Source organism: Euprymna scolopes, chromosome 17 (assembly GCF_053919585.1).
Source record: "Euprymna scolopes isolate OS-2025 chromosome 17, ASM5391958v1, whole genome shotgun sequence".
NCBI classification, from domain to species: domain Eukaryota; kingdom Metazoa; phylum Mollusca; class Cephalopoda; order Sepiida; family Sepiolidae; genus Euprymna; species Euprymna scolopes.
Genome location: NC_136498.1, coordinates 68425599 through 68451738, shown reverse-complemented (window position 1 = coordinate 68451738; position 26140 = coordinate 68425599). Strand labels below are relative to the sequence as shown.

At 32.6% G+C, this 26140-nt stretch overlaps 1 protein-coding gene across 2 annotated transcripts in view; it reads right to left on the bottom strand.

Annotated features, from left to right (window-relative positions):
- The window catches only part of LOC145296773 (uncharacterized), a 221461-nt gene that overhangs the window by 89641 nt on the left and 105680 nt on the right, over positions 1-26140 (bottom strand). For both annotated transcript variants that reach the window (XM_080142828.1, XM_080142829.1), the window contains exons 22-28: positions 21443-22653; positions 17902-17956; positions 14984-15125; positions 12467-12585; positions 11079-11193; positions 7122-7270; positions 2964-3150 (exon numbers count right to left, since the gene is read on the bottom strand). In XM_080142828.1, coding sequence (XP_079998954.1) covers positions 2964-3150; positions 7122-7270; positions 11079-11193; positions 12467-12585; positions 14984-15125; positions 17902-17956; positions 21443-22653 — 1978 coding nt within the window. The remainder of the gene's footprint in view (positions 1-2963; positions 3151-7121; positions 7271-11078; positions 11194-12466; positions 12586-14983; positions 15126-17901; positions 17957-21442; positions 22654-26140) is intronic.

The following is a 26140-nucleotide window of genomic DNA, read 5'->3' as shown; positions in this document are numbered from 1 at the left end:
GTAGGAAAACAGGGAGACAGGAAGGAATTCGAGGCTAACAGCTTAAGAAAAGAAGCTATTAGAGTAGAAGTCAGGGGAGTGAGGGTTTTACTGATTGTCGGGTCGGTCGGGGGTATTTACGTCAAGGAGGCTCCAGTGTAATAAGTTTATAGAAGCAAATTTCATTAGAGTACCTGTAAAACAAGCACAGTGATGCAACGTTGCGGTGATAGGACAGGGATTGGAGCTTGATAGACAGTGTGGGACCTGTTAGATTAGAAGTTCTTTTTTGAACCGTGTCTATTGGTTGGTGCACCAACCCAGATGTGACAACAATATTCCAGGCATAGGCGAATAGTGGCTTTGTAGAAATATAGAATACTGGCAGGTATGAAAAGTTTTCTAATACAGTAGAGGGAGCCCACCTTTCTTACAACAGCTTTGATAATGTCTTTTATCTATTTGTTCAAATTAATGTTTCCTGTGAATGTTAGGCCAAGGAGTTTAAGATACCATCTTGATCATTTGCTAGAAAACATAAGTTCAAAGGGTTTTTTGAGCTACAATAGTTTAAGCACAGCCATGTTAGAAGCACATAAACAATGTACAGTAAAACTTGGAGTCTAGTTAGCTATTCTGTTGAGTTAGCATTTTTAGGCCATTCCTCATTTGTCAGCTTAAGCATTGTGCATTTTTACCCATCAGTTCTGTATATTTATTGCATCTTTCTCTTTAAGTAAATAATTTCTATTAATTGCTTGAAAATTATTTTCTTTATAAATATAAATTACTTGATCAATCTACATGATTTTTGATGTACGATATTTTCTTCCCCTCATGATACATTGGATACATACATTATAGAGATTTTTCTTTATTTTTGCTTTTTCATGGAAGAAGAGTTATGAACACTCCATAAACAAAGTTGCATAATCATATTATTTGGATTCTTTGGACTATCATTCTCATTGTGAGTGTCATTTTCACAACATTCAAAGCAAACAAGCCGAGCATGCGACGAATGAAAAATTTACTTTCATCATGACTAATGTTTGTGCAAAATTCTTTTAAAAATCAAAGGCGTGATTATTGAGAAAAGTGTGAACACATGAACGAACGAATGATTTGGGGGCAATTTTACCCCTATAATGACCACCAGAGTTATCCTGGAAAACCTGTTCTGGCAAAAATTTACTTTCACCATGACTAATGTTTGTGCAAAATTTTTAAAAAATGCAAGGCATCGTTATTGAGAAAAGTGCAAACGGACGAATGGAAGTGAATTACTAGGTCCAATCCCTCCTTTGTCGGTGGATCAATAAGGGGTTTTGTTCAAAATTCCATTCAAATTCCTGAGTTTGATAGAAACATCCTAAGTTTGACAAGATACACTAAAGAAGGTGTAAGGTTACATTGACAGAAACGGTGTAAAAATTACACTCAAGATGAGAACGGTAGTCCAAAGAATCCAAATAATACTAATAACCAATCATCATCCCCCAAATTCAGAAATGTAAAGTTGCATAACTCAGTTTGTCTTTGACATTCAGTTGGTTTCTTTTGACACCATGCCAAGTCCAACTCTGAAACTATATATATTTGTTTTTAAAATATAATTATCCATTAACACATGTTTCATTGTCTACGACTTATCAGAGTAGCTGAATCTAGCGAGATTCGAAATTGAGACCCAACGGTAAGGAGCCTAACCTCTTACCGCTTGTCCATATATAGCATCATCATTGTTCAAAATTACCTCACAGTTAAAAGCCTATGTATGTAAGTTGACCAACATGAAGAGGCAGAAAACATAGCTTTTTTTTTTTTTTCGTAATCAACAATTTGCTTTTAAGATAAGCCTTTAAAAAATCAAATAATGATGAATGAAAATGTATATATCGATTTGAGATTCAAATGTCTTTTCTTGGTTCTCTGGAGGTCTTGAATTCTCTTCTTTTAAAAACTGAAGCTGATATTTCATTTAGTTGACTATGTATACATGTTTATGTACAGGATTCACTCTTAAACTAATTAACTAATCATTATAAATTTTGAAACACAGTTACTAGGTGTAAGGATGGGTAATAATTTAGTTTAGTTTCATGCAAGAGCAATGAAAAGGATCTGGAATCCTTTTGTGGAAATTCAGATATCTCTAATTTTGTAAAATTTCAACGATAGGTATTACAATGCAATTAATAAATATTCCTCAAATTTCAGTTTCTTTGGAGTAATGTAAAGCGTTTTCAGAACATGATATGGATGCAACCTTTCATTAGAAAATTCAATTTTCAGATTTGCATTGAATTTGATCAATAATTATTAGACACAAACTAGATTTCCTGAATTAAAATTTTTCTGAGGAACTCTTAAGCTTAAGCCTTAAATTTTACACATTCTTCTAGAATCAAAATCATATAATGGATTCTGATCAAAATTGGAATAAGGATTCTAGAGGGAAGTTTTAGCATATATATTGAATTTAATCATCATAAGATGGAATAAAAGTGGGGCAAAACTGATCTATTCAAGGAATTTTATCTATCCTGGAATTATACAAGGACCTGTCGTATACTAAGCAAAATTTAATTCTAAGTGAACCTCTTCTAGAGATTGAAGGTTCAATCCTCAGTGCAGGTAATACTAGGAATACAACTGTGAATTTTTTAAGACTTCCACCTGGTCATGGCTGAGAGAACAAGATCATGCTACTTCCATGGATTAAATAAAAAATTCCATTCAAAATTCTGATAGAAAGATTCCCATATTCGACAAGAAACACTTGAGGAAGATCAAGGTTACACCAGCCAAAACATTGTAAGAATAACATTCAAGATAGAAACAGTAGTCCAAATAATAAAAACTAACAATGCTAATCTAAAAAATTCAGAGACTGGAATAGGTATTCTTTAAGTTCTAAGTGCTTCTTGAATAAATAAAAAAAATTTTAAAAAAAATATATATATATATATATATATATTTACCTGGGTGTACTGGTGTTGACTGTGTTTCCTCTCGTGCTGGTTCAGAGGGCAACATCAAAGACTCAAGTGGAGCTGTTACTTTAGGCTTTATGATTTCATTTATAGCTGAAATCGGTGCCTGTTCTGACATCACAGCTGAACAAGGAATGTCAACAACATTCAGAAATGAGTACTTTGTACTTTCCTCCTGAAATGGTGAAGAAAAAAAAAAAATGTCATGAAAAAATATATTTTAAATCTGCACATCTTCTAATCAATTTATGTTTTTGTAAAGAATTGGAATAAAATTAATTATTTTCCATCAAACGAACATTCTTAGGTTAGTTTGTATTAGTTTTTGAATTATACAAGCTACTGTTCTCATCTTGAGTGTTATTCTCATAATATTTTGGCAGATGTAACCTCCAACCTTCTTCAGGTGTATCTTGTCGAACTCTGAAATCTGCACAAAATTGTTATAAACCCTTGGCATAACACAGAAAGTACTAAGTATAAATTCAGTTCCAAGTAATGCTTTTCTGGAGATTGAAGGTTCAATCTTCAGTGCAGGTGATACTAAGAATACAATTGTGAATTACATGGCTGACAGAGCAAGAGCATGTTACACTCATGAATTAAATAGAAGGTTTTGTTCAAACTTCTGTAGAGATTCTCAAGTCTGACAAAAAAGATTCCAGAGTTTTATAAGATGCACAAGAAGGTCAGAGGTTATATCAACTGAAACGTTGTGAGAATAACACTAAAGATAAGAATAGTAATCCAAATAATTCAAATTAACAATCCTCATCCCTAAAATTCAGAAACATTCTTGAGTTATAATCAAAAACTTGAAAAGTACATTTTTACATATATAAATACATTTCTAAGAGAAGTACCATCTGCCAGTCTGCCATGATTAAATTTGAGTGATTTTGAATTATCTTCGCTAAACACCACTATTTCAAATTTATGGCTACGGGTCGCCATCAGTGGACTATTTTTCTTGTACCAAATGGTCATAAACAATGTCTTAAGTTTAAATTAGACCGTTTCAAACCAGCATAAATGATTGCACACTAAAAATAATTAAATTAAAAAAATTTTTTAATTTTTACTTAATTATTTGCTGGTTTTCAGTAATCAAGTAAAAATCTTTACTTGATATATTTTTTTAAAATTATTCCATAAAATTTCACCAGAAAAAGATTATGTGACTTTTTTAAATTATGACTGTTTGGTGCAGGAGAGACAGTCTATGAATGCCAGCCTACTCTTGTGAATTCAGAATAGCAGCGTCTAGGTAAGATAATTCAATAGTCTAAATTTAGAAATAGCATTTGGTTCTTGTCCAGAATTCCCATCATATTAAAAACAAAAATAAAGAAAAATCTATATGCTGCATGTACTCGTGACAAAACAAAAATATCATATTCCAAAAATCACATAAATTGATCAAATACTTTTAATTTATAAAGAAAATTATTTTCATGTGATTAACAGCAATTCGTGTGTATTACAACATCAATCTAGTAAGCATGAATACTGTTGAGTTATCTCTCTTTGTTTGAGATTGTTTTTTTAAAAGGTGGTCGAGGCAGTCACTCCCTGAATACTTACAAAATTTGATTTTCTTGATTACAAAATAAAACTACTTGATCAATATACATGATTTTTGGAATATGATATTTTCGATTAGTCACGGGTATGTACATCATAGAGATTTTTCTTTATTTTTGCTTTTTAATACAGGGGAAATTCTGGACATGAACCTAGCATTTTTGTCAGTAAGTTATGTTTAAGATTGAATTAGAATTCTTAGATGCATTCATACATCTTTATAAGAGGCTTGATGTTAACCTGACTGTAGTAACTAGATGCTTCTGTTATTAATCTCTGTGCTTGTTCATAACTCTCCGCCAAAGAAAAAGCAAAAATAAAGAATAACCTTTAAAATGTACATAACTATGACAGAAAGAAAATAGCGTACACCAAAAATCACATAAATTGATCAAGTAGTTTTATTTTTATGAATAAAATCACTTTTCAGAGATTAATGGGAATTAAGAGTTCTAAACTCTATTTCTAAAAAGCTATTTTAATGGGGAGCTAACCAGTGATGTCATTTCAAAACGACATTGCAAGATTGTTTATCATAGTTTAGCCATAACATTTAATTTTCTCTTTTTAAAATAAAACTACTTGATTAATTTATATTATTTTTGATATATAATAATTTCTTTCCGTCACACATACACACATCATGCAGATTTTTCTTTATTTTTTATTTTTCTTTTTTAAGAAGAGAGTTATGAACAAGCATTATAATCATTAGAACTTTCTGGAGGCAGTGACCTATGTGTCTCAACCAAATGCAATTTGCTCAGTAGGTTGGCCCAGACGTAGGATCTTTTAGTAATTTATTCCAATACATGCCAGCATGATAAACTGATGATGAAGATAATCATGACCATGTAGAAGACAAAACTGTTTTTAAAAATCAAAAGGTTTCATAATTTGATAAAACTATGAGTTTGCAATTCACTCAACAGGTTAAAGGAACTTTTGGTAACCAGTCCAACACATGTCATCATCATTATGACTTAGAGAAGAAATTTTATAGTTTCATAATTTTCACTTGCTATGAATCTGCTGCTCCATAAAATGTGGGGAAGAGGATATTAACATAATTCATTATTCATGCTTAATTTGGAAATATTGAAAATACAATTTGTCTAGTTGTCAAACAGCAATCTTATTAAACTACAGCTTTCACTTAATCACTGTTGATCTCTTTGGCTAGCTAGAGCAAGGAGCATCTCTCACTGCAAAATATAATTTTCGGAATCCAGTAAACCATTTCTGGCACAACCGTTCTGTTACAGCATTCTCTCTATACACATTATGCAAATTTTTATAGTTGTTTTTCCAGAACATCTGTAGTATTCAAGCAAGCACCATGCTTTTTGGTGTGTTTCACTAAACTTTTCGACAGGTGGCGCTTTTTGGTCAAAGAACAGGGGCAATAACTCTAATATTGCTTTAATTCAGAAAAATGTTTCATTTAAATTATTAATTTGTTTAAAAAAAATGTTGCTTTAATTACAAAATTATTTTATTAAAATCATATTTTCTCAAGCAGACTTTTCAATAAATGTCTTTACAATTATATTTTGATACATTTTTATACAATAAATGTTTTGGTTTTCAAATATTTTTGTATTCAGAAAAAAATCTTGTTTGTTATCTATTTGATCAAGAAGAAATTGGAGTTATTGCCTCCTAATCCTGCAGAAGTACCGTTTTTCCTTTTCTTTTTTGTGGAGAATAAAAAGTGGGCCTTGGATTTACTTTTGACAGTATTGTAACTTGCGTTTCCTTTATTTTGTCCTTTACTTTTCGTATTTTGAGCGATTTTTCTGACAAAGGGAGAAAAATTACTTCATATGACACTTATTGTTGGATAGATTTAACCTTGAAGTGGTATTAGTTTTAGCTCTTTAAATCAAGTGGCTTCATGTCTTGTCTGGAATAATTTCTGCATAAATAAAACAGTAGATGTGTGTGTCTTCATTTGAAAATATTTAACCAATAAACATAACACTGAAAATATTTTAACCAATAAACATAACACTGACCATAACACTGAAATTAACAGGAAATGGTAATCATATACCAAGGATGATTTATAACAAGTAAAATCTTTGTTTGGATGGATGAATAACACATACAGAAATATGTCGGCAAACTGTAATGCAAAATGACATATTTCTATTACTTTTGCACATGCACAAATTCATTCATAGCTTGAAGAGGTTTAATTTTAAATCTTTCTTATCTATCTGGCAATAGCTCAAATGGTAAGGAACATGGCTAGAGCACTAAATGTTTAGGTTTCCATTCTGGCTGATGGCCCCCAAGTAATTTTTTTTTTAACTTTTGAAATCAGTACAATATAATATTCAACAGAGAATTGCCTCTGTAATAATAAATACAAAGTCCGCATGAATTAAGATATATTTAAACATATTTTACAACTGGGCAAGGTCATGTGGCCCACTTAGTCTACAATAAAATATTTAAAAAATAACAAGTGTTAGATATTGGTATCACAATGAAATTTCCAAAATAAATGTGGCAAACAATTTTTTTTTTTTAATTTCTTAAAGGAAATTCTAATACCTGTTCTTTGGCACTTTTGTCAACCATTCCATTTTTGTGTTCTTCTTCAGAGTCTTTCGAATGAAGTTTGAAGTAAATGTCCGGCGGCAGGAAACTACCTTGTACTACTCTGTTGTAGGCCATCATTGCTTCCATGACTGGATCACAACCTATGGGGCAAAAACAACAGGATAAGTTGATAAGATGAACACAGGAAAAGACAATTAAAAAACATGATTTAAATTTTGATTTAAGATTCGAAGTGACTTAAATAAGTTTCCAGATTTTTTTTTTTTTTTTTTACATACATTTAAAATTGTCGTTATTGCTATACATCTTATGAGATGACGGACTAATTTTTTTATGATTTCAGGTTCAAATGAACAGCTACAGCAGGAATTGAAACACACCCAACTAAAGCCTGATTGTCACAGATGGTGAATTTCAAAAATGCAATCTGGACGTGAGGACACTTTAGAAGAACGATATGCAATAAAATTCTGCTTTAAACTTAGAAAAAATGTCACAGAAACGTATGGAATGATTTGGACTGCTTTTGGATCAGCTTGCATGAATCGAGCATTAGTTTTTGAGTGGCATAAGAGATTCAAGGAAGGCAGGAAGGCTATAAGTCAGAACACCAGAGTTGATTGGCCAAATTAAGAATTTCATGAATAAGGACAGTCATATATCTATAGAGACAATAAGTGCACAGTTTGATGTCAGTGTGGGAACTGCACACACAATTATTCACAAGGAACTCTTCTTAGGGGCTAACATTGATCTCTATATGAGATACATAGATATTCAAATATTCCATTAAATCTCCTTTACATCCTAAATGTTTAATTAGTAATGAAGTTAAGGATATAAATTTTCCTCTCCCCACTTGACTATATTCGAATATGTTATTGTATATCTTTCTTGTTGTCTCTTGGTCTTACTAGATTCCAGGGCAAGAATTCAAGTCTGGTGGAGTATTCAGCTTGGTACTGTTATGTGAGGTAATATCACTTGGAGAAGGTGCACCATTCCTTATATAAGCCAGTGTGAGTTAGCCATACAGAGGAGATCTTATTTGGACCATGAAATACTATGTACTTTTGAAGATTTAGTCAGGGTTTATTTTTAGGGAAAAATATCCTCAGTTCAGATTGTCCTGACAAGCCCCTGTACAGAGAGACCCTAAACTTTGGAGACATTTGTGATATGTCTTTAATCAAAACTATGTCATATTATTGAAGGTTGTGTGAAATTTGAAATACTAAGAATTACTGCTTAGTATTAAATTAGTGATGGGACGATTCCAATATTTTTCCCTGATTCTGATAAAATTACTAATTCTGTTCTAAATTCCTGATTTCAGTACAATTAACGATTCCAATTCCATTTTAAATTTCTAAATATTTAGCAAATTGAACAATAGAAAAAATTAAGTTTTAAATAAAAAACAAATTAAAAAAAGGTAACAATTTAAAAGTTTTTGGAATTGGAAATTAGGCACAAATTTTTCCAATACCTATCCCCCTAAAACTTCCAATTTTTCTGATTAATACGGTTATTATTATTAAAGTACACACTGAGATAGATTTAATTCAAACAAACTGCCATTGATATGTATTAACTAGATTCTTGGAAATTCTATGGTATATTCTACATCAATCTGTATAATTTACTCTTAATAATATTCCCTTTGAGATAATAATTGTCAGGGTCAATCTCACTAATAAGAAATACTCTTTTCTATAAAAATAATTGTCATTGTCAGCTAAATAAATAAAATATGTCTTTATCATAAAAATAATTGTCAACTAAATATTCAAACCACTCATACCAATAAAAGCAAATGTTACTTTTTGGAAATGTATTTATTTAAAACTAACAAGCCACCAGGCATTGCCCAGTCATAATTATATGTATAAATATTATATTTTAATTCATACAGAAACTAAGACATGTGCATGTGAGTATTGTATTTTTTCTAAACAATACACTTCTTGTAAGTAAAAAATACTCGGGCTGAGATCAAAACCAAAACCTAAAGACAGTGAGTCAAGTACGACAACCATTACGCCAGCTTGACATAATATTTAAAAAAGTGTTTTCAAACCGACTTATTTTTAACATAATGAATCTGTCATGTGAACTATTCACGCATACGCATTCATGGAACAGTTAGCAAACAGATAAAAATTTGACGACCCCCCCCCACATACTAATTTTTTCAATTTTGACCTCTTAGCAGCCCATTTTTCTGAATGAAAACCAATTAAAAAGTTTTCCACATCTTTGAATATCCTATATACCAAATTTCAAGTCTGTTGATCAAAAATCTGTTGAGTATATAGGTTGAGAAGTGTCCTCACACACACACACACACACATTCTCACTTTTATACATACTTAGATTGTAAAATTGTACTGTTTTAGTCGACAGGACGATATAATTTGATTTTGGAACAATTCATTTTAAAATGGGTCAGAAAAAAGTCATAACTTTTTTACCTTAGTGACACCAAATTAATTGCTGATCAGACAATCTTATTATTTTAAATGTGTGAAAGGTAATGACATACATACAAACATGAAATGCCTTTACGTATTATTATATAGATTAATGTAGTCACAAGGCAACATCAGAAATGAAAATGCATGATCTGACACGAGAATGCTGAAATTTGTTGCTGCTAAAGTTTAGTGAAAGTGCCATGATACTGTCCCACTTAAGAGTCTCATGTTGAAGACAGGTAGCAGCATTCACATTCTGATCAAAGTAATGAAACCCTGTATTGATTAGGTCGTTTCAAATAAGCAATTTATCAGGAAACAGTAAGATCCAGTGCCACGCAATATCAGCTGGAAGATCTAGATGTGGTTTTCAGAAAACTTTGTTGAACAAACTTCAACTGACATCTGGTCTCCGAAATTTGTTTGACTGCAACCTACTTGAATCCCTTGAGTAGTGTAGTGGAACAAAGCACCAACAGATCTGGCTCCAATATGAATGATAAACTAAAGGGCAGCATCACAAGAGTCTTTGAGAGTATTCAATTGGGAAGTACAATGGACTGTGACTGGTTCCAAGGCCATCACAAAACTGTCGTCAAAGTCAAAGGAAGGTATATTGAATGAAATCTATGAAACTGAAGACAAATGGAACTCAGTTTAATGAATAAATGTGAAAAAGTCAAAATAGTGTTATTTCTTCCTATTTCTGTGAACGTACTATATAATCTCATTGACACACCGGTTCCCATTTGATCACCAAAGTTAAGCAATGTTGAGCCTGGCCAGTATTAAAATAGGTAACCTTTTTTGGAAATACCAGGTGCTATGTATTTTATGCTTATCTTGGCACTGTTTCCAGTAGTGATGGGACGATTCCAATATTTTTCCTGATTCCGAGACAATTACCGATTTCAATTCTTTAAAAATTTCTAAATATTTAACTATATAGCTGTATTTTTCTCTGATTACAGTAAAAACACTCATGTTAAATGTGCAGATATTTTCCTAAACATAAAAACATACTTGTAGGGGGACAATCTATCGATTTTAGCTTCACTGGTGGTTTAAAATCAATAAATATTTATTATTTTATCATTATTAACAGCAACAGAAGAATTAGCTTTAAATAAAATCAAATAAAAAAGACAATTAAAAGCATTGTTTTGGCATCGGAAAATCGGTACAAATTTTTCCGATTCCAATACCGTCAAACATTCCGATTTTCCCGATTCCTGATTCCGATTACTCTTCCCAACACTAGTTTTCAGTCGTTCTGGATTTTTTCTTGCTAATGGGAGTAAGCAGTGTCAATTCAGAAAATGTGTGGTTGAGGATTGTGCAACCCTTGCTTCACAATTACATATGCAACTACCCTTGTACATTAAGTAAAAAAAAACATATTGCATTATTAAAATAAAAGCGAATGAAATTAATTCAAGTTAAATAATGAGAACATCATTGGGTGATTAACCTGTGTCTTTTGTTATGGAGGTTGCAGCTTCAGCAGTACGGGCTTGCTCTTCCATCGCCGGATCAGTCTCCATGCTTGCATCACACAGTTCTTTTGTCATTGTACTGAAGTCAACCTTAAACATAAATATTCATCAATTAATTAAAAAAAAACACACACACACACAAGTATACAAATTAAATTTATTAAAAACTATCCATTTTAAAAATGGGCGCTTCTTCATTATACATATTATTCGGATTTATCGAACTACTGTTCTCATTTTGAGGACTCGTGGCACAGTGCTTTCAATCCTACCCAAAGCCAGCCAGAGGATTAGTTGGCCAAAATGTGGTGAGACAACAACAACTATGGAAAGCAGTAATTACTGAGGATACAGTTAAGAGACTAAGCATTCCTATCCTGTTGTGGTTAATCACCTGATGAAGGCCAAAGGAATAGTTGGCCAAAACGTTGTGAAACAACAACTATGAAGCAGTACACAAATAAATAAATAAATATGCAAATTACTCATCTTAAAAGATTTCGATTAATAAAATAATTTTATTTTTAAATAAAAAAATAAAATTTTGTGGCCAAACGAACAGTAATAATATTGTGACGCCATTTTGAAAACAAGGGAAATAACTCCAAATAATTCAAACTTGAGAGAATTTTAGAAAACTGTTTTTAACTTGGAGATATTGGAAAAATAAAAATATAACTACTTAATCAATTAACATGATTTTTGGAATACTAAGTTTTCTTTTGGTAACAGGTACATACATCATGCAGATTTTTCTTTATGTTTGTTTTTTTAATTTATGGAAAATTCTAGACAAGTACAAAATTCTTTAATCAGATCAAAGAGTCTAAAATACAAGAAAATATTTTAGGAACTCTGTAATTTTAATATGAAGAGAAGAGATAGAAGTAACATTTATAGTCCTTTTATAATAAACTAGCCTGGGTGCTCGGCATTGCCCGGGTGTTTGGAGGTGTGTGTTGAGCGAAAAAAAAGGTGGTAATAGACAGACCCGTACCGCAAAGGAGGAAAAGAATGTGAAAAAAAAACCCAAACATGACGCCTTCGCGTCCATCGCCAAACCAGAAGTGGTGAAAGTTTAAATTAAGGCTAGTCAAAGGAGGGGATGACTTTCGAAAATATCGGCAAAAAAAAACGACCCCCACCCTGTAGAAAAGTGCTCAGTTGAGGGTGAAGAAATTAATGTTTTTAGCCAACTTTTTGATATTTGTTGTCCCAAGGGTTGAGCTTCAAAACGATACCAATCTCGTGAAAATCCGTCACTTCTGTCAAAAGTTTTAAGTAGACATACATACATACATTTAAACAGACAGGTGAGAACTATATTATAGAAGAGAAAGGAATAAAAAAATATATATGATACCTTTTTGGACTCATGCCGTAATCTTTGCAACCTTGTTGCTAAGTCATGCTGAATATTTGCATAGTTTTCAGTTGGAAGTCCGAGTTTAGCGCCAAGCTTGAGGTAATTTTCAAAGGCACCTGCAATTGGGATGATGATAATAATTTATTCTCCATGCTTTATATGTTTTAATTATTTAAAATTTATTCTTTGCATACAAATGATGAAGGATCAATCCAGCCAGAATAATTGAGTATGTCACATTTAAGTTTGAAATAGCATTTTTGTTAGTCTGTCATAAATTGTTTGGTTTTCAGTACATAAAAGAAGAAAGGAAAGTTCTTTGTAATTGTGGTAGTAAGAAGAGTTCTTGTTGTGAATGTTTTACAGGAACAAACCAGAGATTTAAGCTCAGTCAAGCATCTACTATGCAAATAATAACAAAGTAGAGAAAGGCTGTAAGAAAGGAACCGTAGGGAAGAGGAGAGATCGTCTTTCACTAGATTGTGAAGTCGGTTTTATACTTTCTCAAAACAAGAAAGAGTTCTGAGCAGCACCTCTATAAATATGGCAGCAGTACTCCATCTTAGGAAATTTCCAAATCTTATATAAGTAGAGGGCTATATAAGTCAGAGGTCAAAGACATTAGGTATAAAAGCCTAACTGAAAAGAATAGATCCAATAAGATTTGAATGGTAATTTGGCAGTTTAACTCGTTCTACTCTCGAGTTATGAAATCCGAAAAGTCGAACAACGCAGTGATTAAATGATTATCGTCACTATTGGTAAGTTCCAACTTGTTTCTTTTCAGCATTGACTTGAAATAGATTTTACCGTTTCTTGGCATGCATTTGTTTGATCAATCTATGCATCGGTGGTCAAGTCATGCATATGTAATCCATTCAACTTTCCACCCACAAGTTGAACACAACTCAGCTCACTAATTATATTATTTAGAAAGAAAAAAAAATCAATATCAGCAGATATTTAATTATTGCACAAGGACCTGTGGCACAGTGGTTAGAGTACTTGGAAAAATCAGTTGTAAAAGTGATATTCTCCTGAAAGTTGAAGGTTCAATTCTCAGTGTGGGCAACCAAAAAATACAATTGCGAATTATTTTGGGCCTTTATCCAATCATGGCTGAGGAACAAGAGCATGCTACTCTCCATAAAGTGAATAAAGAGTCCTGTTTGAAATTCTGTCAAAATTTCTATTACATCCAGTTATTTTGTAGAAGGTTTTTATTCTTTGTATCTTCAATCGTTAGTTTGTAGTGTTTGGTTTGGTTGTTTTATATTGGAGTTTATCGTTTTTGTTCCCTGTCCTGCAGAACATGAATGAGTTTTGCAATAGTAGAGGGAAAAGGGTTACAGTATTAATGTTTGGTACATTTTAAGCTGGGAAACCAGTCAGGAAGTGGGGGAATAGAAAGAGAAAGGGGAAATGGGAACCATGTGAAGTGAAGAGTGAACTTATGTAATATTAGAAAATGTCTGAACCCTAAACAAGGGAAAAGTGATGTTAAATAAATCAAAGAATGTGACAATATTACTGAATCGAAAAAGGGTTGATGTCAAACATTGTTTTTTAAAAGAAAAAAAAGAAAAAAAGGAACTAGCAATTTAATTCCTAAGGTAACAGAGAGAGTGAGTTTGGAAAGGACTGGGCAGTGTTGGGTTGCCTTGCTGAATTCTGAACACATTCAAGTTAAACTGTTCCATATTTTTTACCTGAAGATTCATGTGGTAAATTTTTTTTGTAACAAGTTTATTAAAAGAAAATATTAATAAATTTTAAAATTTGAACATAATTTTATACATGCATAAATAATAGAGTAAAACAAATTTCAATAAGCAAGAAAGTTGATGAATTATTTATTCCCTAAGTAAATACCAAAATAATAAACTTATCTGCAGTTTATAGCTTTGAAGTTATCTCCCTTGAATACAATTTTTTTCTTTCTATGAGTTTATTTGTAATCAAATATCATTGTAAATTAGCTGTATCTAACCGGTGTAGTCAGGGATCCATTAATAGAATTTTAGTATATATATATATATTTTTTAATTTCTTTTAAATAATGTGTAAGTCACAAAGAGAAAAAAAAAAAAAGAATCAAAATGTAAGGAAGCTAACTCATATTTTTATCTTTAAGTTAAAATGGAAATTATCTCCCTTACATTTTGAGTTATTTTAGGTCATTATTTTAAATTGTCTTCATTGTAATAATTTTCCTGGTCGAAATAATTAGTTTGGAAAAATAATCAAAACGAATTTCTCTTTTTTAGTGTAAATAATATGCTTCAAGGATAAAAAAGGAAGAAACTACTTGTCAGATACATTGCTCTATAGGTCTGACCTAGAAAATCAGATATGGTAACTTGATGAATAAGACAAAACAAGAAACTTCGAATGAACATCTATTATGAAGTGCTGGTATCTTTAAAATCATAATTGCAGACAAATTTTTTTAAATAGCTAAATCTTCACGACACAAAATGACATAGCGGTGTTTCAAAGTCAATTTATATTTACCTGGTTTTGTGATAAAGCCATGATCTATTTGGGGTGTAGCAAGCTCTTCAGAAACATCAGGTTTCTCATTAAACACTTTTTTTTGATGAATGTTAGGCTTTACTGATTCTGATTTTACTGATTCCATAGACATTGATGGTTCCTGAAATGAAAAACGATTTTCATTTTCATTATCTTCCAAGTTATATAATCAAAAACAAATTATTACAAATTGAAAATTATTTTTTTTATATAATTATTTAGAATTAAATTTTTTTTTTTTTTTGATCACTGGTTCTTAAAATTCCAGTTCACATTGCTTCTTTTTATATTTCCAGTTTTATCATTATAATTTTTACAAATGGTATGGTCGGTTGTTTGAAGATATTTTTTATGGAAATCACTCCAGACAAGGCATAAAGCTATTTGATGTAAGGGGCTAAAAAGAGAGATACCACTTTAAACAACTACTAGCCAATGATGTTATATGGATAGATTCCAACACCAAAAACAGTAATTCTTCCTCTCTTCTCAGAAACATCAGATATGGAATATGAGGACTAAAGGACAAAATAAGAGAAGCAAGAGTTTCGAAACTGGCAAAATTGAACCAAAGGTCCATTGCGGTCATGATTACGGCATTCATCTTGGGTTGGTTGGGCCGGCTTTTACAACAAGTTCATCATGTCTGGAACACTAACTGACCAAGCATGTCAATCCAAGGCTGCTTTCATTATGAGTGCAAGCCATTTATGGTTCCATTAATGGACCAGTAAAGGTGAGGGCCTAGAATCAATTCAGAATTTTGCTTCATCATCCTGAGCCAGGTTTTGAGTTAGCCACTAACGTTTCTTCCATCCTGGTGGTGGAGCTGGGTTGATGACTTCAAGGATTAAATCACCTGGGTGTCGACAAAGGGCGTGACTGAACCAATGAAGACGTCTAACAAGGAGAGATTTTTTGGAGGGAGTAGATGTTGCAACAAGCGTGAACTGTACTGTTGAAGATAAACTGTTACTAGCAGATACTGATGATGCAGCGTAGGCAGTAATGGTTGAATACTTCCAGTTTGCACAGGTCACTTGCCTGCATAGACCAAGTCTCGCAGCCATAAAGGAGAATGATATAGATGAGGGTTTAGTAGATCCTAGTGTTCAGCCTTATTTCTTTTTGAGACCAATCGAAGTCGACAGAAGGCAGTGCAGACATTGCTGACGTGGCTGAAGATGTTTTTTCCCCCCTTGCCCTGTTGCAGTGATGAGGGAGTCAAGATATTTGAACGGATCTACTTCAAGAGTTTCCATGTCGAGGATAACCAGTTTCTTTTTCATTTGGAAGGTGACCTACCATCAGTAACTTTGTCTTATTGGCGTTTATCTTGATGCCGATATTGGAAGCGTAAGATTGCGTCTTGTGAATGGTTGATTGAATGTCAGTGAAATTTTCACCAATATGCCAATATCATCAGCATAGGCAAGATTTTTTTCTTTATTTTACTCATATTCATTCCTAAAGTTCTTTGAGCGACCCATGATGGTCCAACTAGCACACCAGCATCTCTATGTGAAATGAATTTGGGGTGCAAAGTTACTATCTATTGAGAAGAGGAGGAGGGCCCAAGTATGTTCTTTTGAACAGTTGGCGAGAAGTTTTTTTATTTTCCTTCTTGCATTTAATTGGAAGAATCATTTTTGATTCTGTTATTCATACTAATTTTAAAGCAATCCAATATTTGTAGACTACGATTTACTGTTACACCATGAAAGTTGGTTGGAGCATTTGATGTGATCCAGTCATTTGCATAATTAAAGAGCATAGGCAAGAGGACGCATCCTTGCCGGATGCCAGAGTGAATATCAAAGAAGCATGACTCCTGACAATACTTGCAGACTTTAGTGTGGGTGGAGAGATAGTAGGCTTTGATTAGGAATAATCAGAAATGTAAAATAGGTTGAGTCCATCAATGTATATGTACCTTGGAAATGGAATTGAGTCCATGAGTTTTAACTCATCTAGCAAAGAAAGGGGAGAAATATAACATTGTGCTACATTGAGATCTCAAACGAGACTTTTATCTCACCTTTCGCCAAAGTTGTGGCGAGAAACAAGGAAGGAAATATGACATCTTGTCAGCATGATACTCTGAAAAAGGCACAAAACAGCCTTTGGCGGAAGTGCTATCCTACACAAAAACATTTTGGATGAAGAAAGCTTCAATCACTCTGCAAATGAGAACATGCAAGTATGAAAGAAAATTAAATACATATAAAACAAATCGAAAAGTATATTTGACATTTTTCTTCAAAAACTTTATTTTTCAGTAAATCTTTCATTTACTGTGAATAGAATTTGAGAGGGTGAAAATATTTTGATATTTTGTGGAGAAACTCACTCCTTTTCAAAAAAGGAAAAATAGTGCTAGTCCATAATCCCCCTCCCAAGAAAAAACAAAAATAAAGAAAAATTTTGATGGTGCACGTACTTGTAACAGAAAGAAAATATTCTACACTAAAAATCATGTAAATTGATCAAGTAGTTTTATTTTTTAAAAGGAAAACCATTTTCAAATGATTGATGGGAATTCATATGCATTACGGTGATGTACAAGGCTTATTTTAAACTCATTTTTAAAGAGTGCTTTCAACTAGTGATGAATTTAAGTTTTTCCAATGACCCCTGCCCCATGTTAAAATGGCCTTTTAAAAATCTGGCAAGTTTGAATTATTTGTAATTAACTCCCTTGTCCTTCAAACTATTTGCAAAATGACATTGAGAAATCACTGATCATCATTTAGCTATAAAATTTGATGTTCTTTCTTTAAAATAAAACTACCAGATTAATTTATGTGACTTTTAGTGAACAATATTTTCTTTCCATTATAGGTATTTCTGAGAAAAAATGATAAAATGAAGTGAAACTGAAATAAAGATATTCTCACCTCTTGGCGATCTTCAACTTCCTGTTTTGAGTCTTGTCCAACCTTTTCCTTCATTCTGCAAAAGCCAAAAAGTATATTTAGATATAGATATGAACCAACAGAGATATGAGGATAAAATACATGATAGATCATAAAATAAGCTGCTGTGGAGACAAAAGGAAAAACAAATTAAACACAGGAATAAATCATCAAAAAATGAAAGCTTCACCGGTTTCATTCGGCATGTTTACCTCCCTTCCACGGTTGGAAGATGTGATACAAGGTCAGGAAAGTTGGATTTGAAATTATGCTCTGGCCCACAAAAATATACCTGAGCAACTACATCAGCATTCCCTGATAGGAACACCTCAGACAATTAACAATAAACTCCTTCTCAAAGGGAAAAGGCAAAGCCAGGAAGGGTGGACCTCCTACACCATATGGAGCATACCTCAGTCAACAGAGAACAAGCAATTTCAACAATGGTCTAAACTCTGGTGGCTTTGGGATCAACAAATCTTTATTTATTTATAAAAGACACTGTGTGTGTGTTTGTGTGAGTTTGTTCCCTGTGGACTCCGAAACAGATGGGCCAACTTTTTTGAAATTTCACACAAATGTACTTTATATGTCTTGAGTGTTCTTAGATAGGTTTTGTATCGAAATGCCTCTGATAAGTATCAAAAATCTATAATTGAAAAAATCTGATTAAAAAAGGAACAGTCCAATTTTGACTGAAGTTAATACGATTATATAGCCTAACATCACAAATGCATTTGAGAAGTTTTATCATCACATAAGCAGAATGGCCCAGTCTATAAAATCAACAGTAGGTTCTTTGATAAGACAGGGGTGCATTTGAAACAAATGTTTCTGTTTAGAGCATAACTGAACCATGATACTTGACTTTTGTATTTTAAACTTTAATTCAAGCAATTATATAAAAATAATTTTATCAAATCAACAGTAGGTTCTTTACAGTGCAATGTAGACTACAATGTATTGTGGACTAAGTCACTGTGGAGAGGCATGTGAAGCTTCCTCTTGATGTACTGCAGTGGATCAAGAGGAAGCTTCTGATGGATTCCTGACTAGAGCAGGCAATCAATCAATTTGATTGACAAAAAAAAAAACGATTTCGATGACAATAAAAGTATTGAAAGTGTGAGACATTCATTGATCCTTATTCAATCCCGGGCAACGTCAGGTTTCCCTGCTAGTGGCTTCAGAAAAATCGAAAATTTTTAATTTACTGAAATAACAAAAACATAAGAAAAACGAAGACTCACAATGGGATGTTTTGGGCGCATGCATAATAATTTGAAAAATAAAAAGAATTATGTACCCTATGCGATAAAAACATTAAAATGAGAAAAATGGGGGGGGGGGGGATTAAAAAGAACAAAAGAAAAAATGGAACACAAATAAAATACAGTAAAATTTGTAGTTCTTTAAAAGGATCTGTGAAGTTTTATGCAGTGATTAGATATATTTCATTATTTGAGTGCAATTTTTGTCAGATGATTGCTTTAGGAATTAGATGCTATGGTTTATATTAAATGGTGATGAGAGATATAGCACTTTCAATGGATTTGCGGTGTGGAAGAGACAATTTCATTTTGAGGAGGCTGCAGTCTGTAAAGTCAAAATTAAGGGTTTCCGTGTATGAATATATACATATATATATATATATATATATATATATATACACAAAAAGAAGAGAGTTCTTTGATCCCACCAGATGGCCTTCTTGTCAACAGAAAAGAGCAATCATCATCAAAACATAAGTAGTTGGATCAATGAGTAGTGACATCTAGTTGTGAAGATAGTTGTAGTGGTGGTATAGCAGCAAAAAATAAAAATTGACAACAGCATATTTGCACAATGACATCATGCTTTTGGATGTTTTATTCTTTCACAGCAATGTAAATTTACATATTACGTAAACATCTCTTTGTCAGTAACCTGAAAGAGTGGATGAACAAAGACAGTGTTTGGTTATCTTCAGACAGTCTGATTTTGTAGCACCAGATGCCCTAAACAGATATTACTCTAAGCCAAAGTGAACCCGTTTATTTTTCCGCTCTTATCAATGGCAGAGCAGCAAAATACGATAATAGCAATCAGCTCATCTGCCTAAAAGGAAGACTTTCCGTTCTTCAGAAGTCTGGTGATGCACTGATGATGCCCAGGGTCAACTCCTTGATTATTTGCTCCAATGACTCAAGTATAAGCCCTAGTATTGAAAAATATTATGAGGAAGAGATGTAATTTGAATATTGTTGGAGTTTCCCCACTCCCAATTTTGTTGCCTGTTGCCACCTAACTCCTCCGCAAGCAAAAACATGTGCCACTTTAAACTTCTTATATCCTAACACGTGGCCCTGATACTAATCTTAACTTCTAATGTAATTTTCCACTTTCTCTGCTTAATCTAAGCTTATGTGGAAAGTACCATTTTTAACATGATTTTTACACACCCGTGTCCAATATCACTACTTTGTACATAAGTGAATGCAACAGATCACATGTAATTTGGACTCGGTTCGCTGACCCCTAAATCAACATTGGTATCATTATGCTATTCATGCCTCTGTAATATACGGTTTGCTCTAGTATTTAATTCTTCATTTAAAACCTTATGCAATGTTCTTTTACAGTCCTTTGGTATGCGAAAATGTGTACAGAACAGGAGACTTCAATAGTATGGTCACATTGAAAGAATAGATGAGAGTTTTGGAGTTAGTAGATGTGGGACAGTTGAAGTAGCAGGGTCAGTTCATAGGGAAAAAAGGCCAAGGAAAACATGGGATGGAAATGATAAGAGTAGATTTAAAAGAAAACAGAATAACTAAAATCCTGCCCATAGATAAATCCACTTGAGCATCAATTTTTACAAACTATTCAACACATAATAAGTAATTCGCCATTGTATTTTGATTGTCGTCTGCACTGAGGATTAAAACTTCAACCTGCAGAAGTGGCATAGTGGATAAAGAACTTGGTAAAATTCAGTTGTAAAAGTTACACTCTTCTGGAGGTTGAAAGTTCAATCCTTAATGAGGGCAACACTCAAAATACAATTGTGAATTACTTCTACTCAGTCATTTGTTATTTTTGATTAAAATGAAGAAAGTTGGAATGGTTTTTGTCTGGCAGTTGATGCTGGTGTGAGTTGATCATGTTGTGATGGTTCATAAAATTCTTGTGGGTTACGTTCTGTGAAACTAGATGATTTTGACCTGGCAAATTCCATAAATGGTGAAACTGGTAATCAAAGGCTTGGATCTTTGGTCTGATCGTGGTGGTTTAATTCCTCATGAAATGAGAGCGTACTACCTATGTGAATTAAATAATTGGTTCCACTTGAAATTCCATACAGATTCCCAACTTCAACAGAAAGATTCCTCGAGTTCAACAAAATACACCTAAAGAAGGTTGGAGGTACATTGGTCGAAACGTGTGAATAACATTCAAGATGAGAACAGTAGTCTGAATAATCCAAATAATACAAATCATCATTCCTCATCTAAAAAACACAGTAAAAAAAGTTTAAAATTACCGTTTTTCAGAGTTCACTGTTGACTCATCTTTACTTGGTGATGTTTCTGGAACTTTTGCAAATTCTTCAGGATTACTAGCAGATTCCTTTCTGTCAAGTTGCGCAACCAACAATGGCATTGCCACATTTTGTACTCTACTCTCTCTTTCTTTTTCCTCCAATTTCTTCAGTTGGTTTTGTTGGAAACTTTTAAAATCCTGTTGTTTCTTAAGATCCTTTTCCAACAGACGGCATTTGAAGTCCGCAATCAACTCTGGAGCAATTAAGCGAATCTCTAAGTTTCGCCAAGATGGTGCAAAGTTTTCTTTAGGTATCTGTAATAATGGCAATGGTGCCTGTCCCTGTGACGTCATTTGTTGTTTTTGATTAAATTGAGGAAAGTTGGAATGGTTTTTGTCTGGCAGTTGATGCTGGTGTGAGTTGATCATGTTGTGACGGTTCATAAAATTCTTGTGGGTTACGTTCTGTGAAACTGGATGATTTGTACCTGGCAAATTCCATAAATGGTGAAACTGGTAATCAAAGGCTTGGATCTTTGGCCTGATGGTGGTGGTTTCATTCTGTTTAGAAACACTGTGTTCTCTATTGAGAGAGAGCAAAGGTATTTTGATGCACCCGGGTATACCACCCAAGGGCTGAGACTCGTTATTTACGGGAGCAAAATTAAGCTGGGGAAAGGGTAAAAAAGACTGTTTGGGGATGCTTTCAATTTCAGTCAGATGATATCTTTTGGAAGAATTATCATTTGAAAGGAGGTATATTTGTTCTTGATTTTTCTTTGGGATATGACTTTCTCTTTCTAGTATAATGTCTTGGGAAATACTTTCTTCCATATAATCATTATCATTCTCTTTAGTGCTTATTTTATTTCTAGATTTTTGGTTAGCTTTAAGATTTTTAGCAGAGATTTTCATGCCACCTTTGACATTTGTATCTAATTGAAGATTTTCAAGTTCTTTTAGTATGTTATCAATTCCACAAAAAGTAGTCTGTGAAGATTTTTCAGACTTTGGCATCAAATGGACAGACTTTTCTATTGATCTTTGGTCAGAGTGGTTAGAACTGTGAGATGAGAAAGCTTTGTCTCTTAAGCCTTGCTTTTCTAACTCAGCACCATTCTTGGAAGTGTCATTCTTTCTGCTTTGTCTTTTGTAGTTATGATCCGTATTTAACATGGCTCCCATCACGGACATGAGACGTTCATTTTGTTTCTAGAAAATAAGAAAAATCTGTTAGCAATAATAAAAAAAAACAAAAAACATCACATATAAATATAATTACACTTTAGCACAAGCATCACCAACACAGGGGGAAAAAATCTGTTAAATTATATACGATAGATGTGTAATGCAAGTCTTAAAAACAGGAAGATTAAATCTGGACAATATAGAGAGACATGTAGAATAGGCAACTTTGATGGTATGACCATATTGAAAGAATGGATGAGGAGATGTAGAACAGCTTGAGGTAGCAAAGTCAGTTCACAAGGGAAGAACATATAAAACTTGAGAGGAAGTGATAAGAATGAATTTAGAGAAAGAGGGATAAATAAAGACTTGGCAGAGATAGGTTAGTTTAGAAATCAATTTCTAAGTCGATCAATGCATGCTAGCATATAAAATGGACATTAAGAAGAGGATATTTTTATTTTCTACAGCTAGATTGCCCCACTCTGAGATGATGCTGGATTTCAAGTTGAATTACTACCATAAAAAATTTACAACTGTTTTAAATATAAATAAAATGTGATCTTAGTTCTTTTCTAATAGTAAAAAACCCTGATAATAAAAAAAAATATCATCCATAATAATTACATAAATACAGTAAAAAAAATTTTTTTAATAAATTTGTATATATTTTTTAATTTATTAAAGGATTTTATTTTATGGTGTCAAAGCCGTAAGCATTTTTTTTTTTTTTTTAATTTATTTATTATTTTTTTTTAAAGGTTATTCATTTTCTGGATATTGATAGAAGTTTTTTTGTTTTTTTTTGGTGCTTATATAGTATTTCGGCACAAGCAAAACTGCATTCCAAGTAAAAATAAGTATCCTCATCAAAAATGAGGAAAAATTATGAAGTAGAATTTTAATTAAAAATAAAAATCAGTTTTATCGTATTTTGTCAATCTGCCATTTATTATTTGATTTAATGGCAAACTGATTTATCTCCCTTTTACAGGTTGGTTGGTTTGTTGTTTTTGTTTAATGCCATATCAATCATTTTGGGATTAATGCCGAATCCAGTAATTTGGAGAAAAGTTTTTATGTTTACTTTTTTATGTTAAGTTCTTTATATCTTCAAATATTTATTCATGGAGTTTAGTTTGGTTGTTTTGTTTTATGATATATCAACCCATTTTGGGTTATTAAATACTAAATCCAGTGATTTAAAAAAAAAGATTTTATTCTTCAAGTTCGTTATATCTTCAAATATTTATTCATGAAATTTGATTTGATTCATCTTTTTTTAGATTTTGTCAGAACATGATTGAGTTTTGCAAAGGGAAAGGAAAAAAAAACATCAATATTTGGTGCATTTTTGGTTATCTACAGACAGTCTGATTTTGTAGCACCAGATGCCCTAAACAGATATTACTCTGAGCCAAAGTGAACTTGTTTTGTTTTCTGCTCTTATCAATGGCAAAGCAGCAAAATACCATAAAGCTGGTTTTTATTTTTAATTAAAATACTACTCGAAAATTTTTCCTGGTTTTTGGTGTAGATACTAATTTTTGACTGATACCTAAATATATCAAAGAGTTTTCCTGTGAATTTATTTGGAATTGTGATCTTCATCTATGCCTCATACTGCATAAGCACCTAATTTATTTAATCTAATTACTCAGTCTAATGGGACTAATTACTGGAGAGGACTAAGTATGAATGAGCATTTTGCTTCGTCTAATTAAAAAAAAAAAAAAAAAAAAAAAAGAAGCTATCTTACATTTTCTTGTCAAGTAAAAAATTATATACAAAGATTTTTGTTATTCCGTCCTTATAAAAATTAAGGAGCATACATAGATATTTGAGATTTATACACCGGGTTTTTGGAAAATCAATAGCATAATTTGAAAATTATGTTCTACATGCATATACAGGAACAAAAATGCTTCGTTTCCGAGTTATAGATCATTGAAATAAATACTGATTAACATTCTTTATTATAAACATCTAATACGTATGACATGTGTAATAGTGCACTGCTATTTCTAAAATTAAGATAGATAAATATCCCTGTGACAGGATCATAGATATAATAAGCCTAGATTGGGTGTTGCCATGTGCACCAACAAAACCATATACACCAAACAAATATAAAAGACGTTGGGATTAAAAGAAAGACCTGGGCATCATAATTGTGAGGGGCACTCTTTATAGCCAACACGGGGCACCTAGTCAGCATTCTGCAAATGTTGGCCTTTCTTATTTGAGGTGACAGAATACAACAGACCAAATGCAGGTAAATAAATGTGATCAGCATAAAAGAAACACCATGCAGAGGAATAAATGGATCACAAAGGAAACAAGACTTTTTCTTCTTTTTGGTTGTCTATCATTATCCGATGATGAGTCTTTTTTTTTTTGTGAGTCTGCTGATGTTTAAATAGTCCAATGCTGGACCTACAGGTACGGTTACAGATTGGGCATGTGAAGGGATGGCCTGGTGAGCAAGCCTCTTTGCATGCTTCATTGTATGGTCCTGTATTTGCTGCTCCTCAATACAGTCCACTTCCTGTGAGCAGAGGGAGCATCAGAGATCCCAGCAGGGTGCTAGTACGAAAGTAACACACACACACACTTTATATACTTTGAGTTTGTACAATACAAATGAAAGGGGAGAGGACAGAAAAAATAATATAGGAGGTAAGACGGAAGGTAGTAAAAAGCTATAAAATTTATTTACATTATGAAACACAATCACGTTTTAATTTTAATAAATTGTAAAAATAAATAGTTAATATTTGTTTTAGTTAGGCTATATAGGATGTCCGGAAAATCGATGACATAAATGGAGTTCTATATGTGCAAATAATAAAAAAGTTCTCATGAACATAGGTTTTTGAGGTATAATTTGTTGACACAACGTTCTGTATAGTAAACATCTAACGTGTACAATGTGCGTGATAGTACATAATTTCTACAAATGAGATAGATAAACACTATACCTATGGCATGGTCATAGGTAAAATAAGCCTGGGCCTGGTGTTGCCACATACATAAAACCACTAAAGAATAACACCAAATAAATATAAAAGCTGTGGAACTCGGAAAAAGGATTTGAGCATCGTCATTGGCTAAGCCTCCTTTAATAGCTAGCATGGGAACACAGTCAACATCCTGTGAATGTTGGCCCTTATTATTTTAGGTGACAGAATAAAATAGACTAAATAAAGGTAAATACAATCAGCACAAAACAAAGACCATATGGGGGGAAAACATAATCTGCAGGTTATGCTGTACAACCATGCCAATCCCAACATTGGTTTGCTATGGTTTTCTGTTCATCTCCATCTTCTGTTCTAGCCATGTTTACAAGTATAGAAAAACAAAACAACGTAGACTCACAAGAGAAAACACAAACTCCGATACATTGTGTATAATTATATATGTTTCTCCGAGTGTATATGACAACATTGCAAAAAAAAAAATAAAATAAATAAATAAATCCAAACAATAGCATCCAAATTCTTAGTTA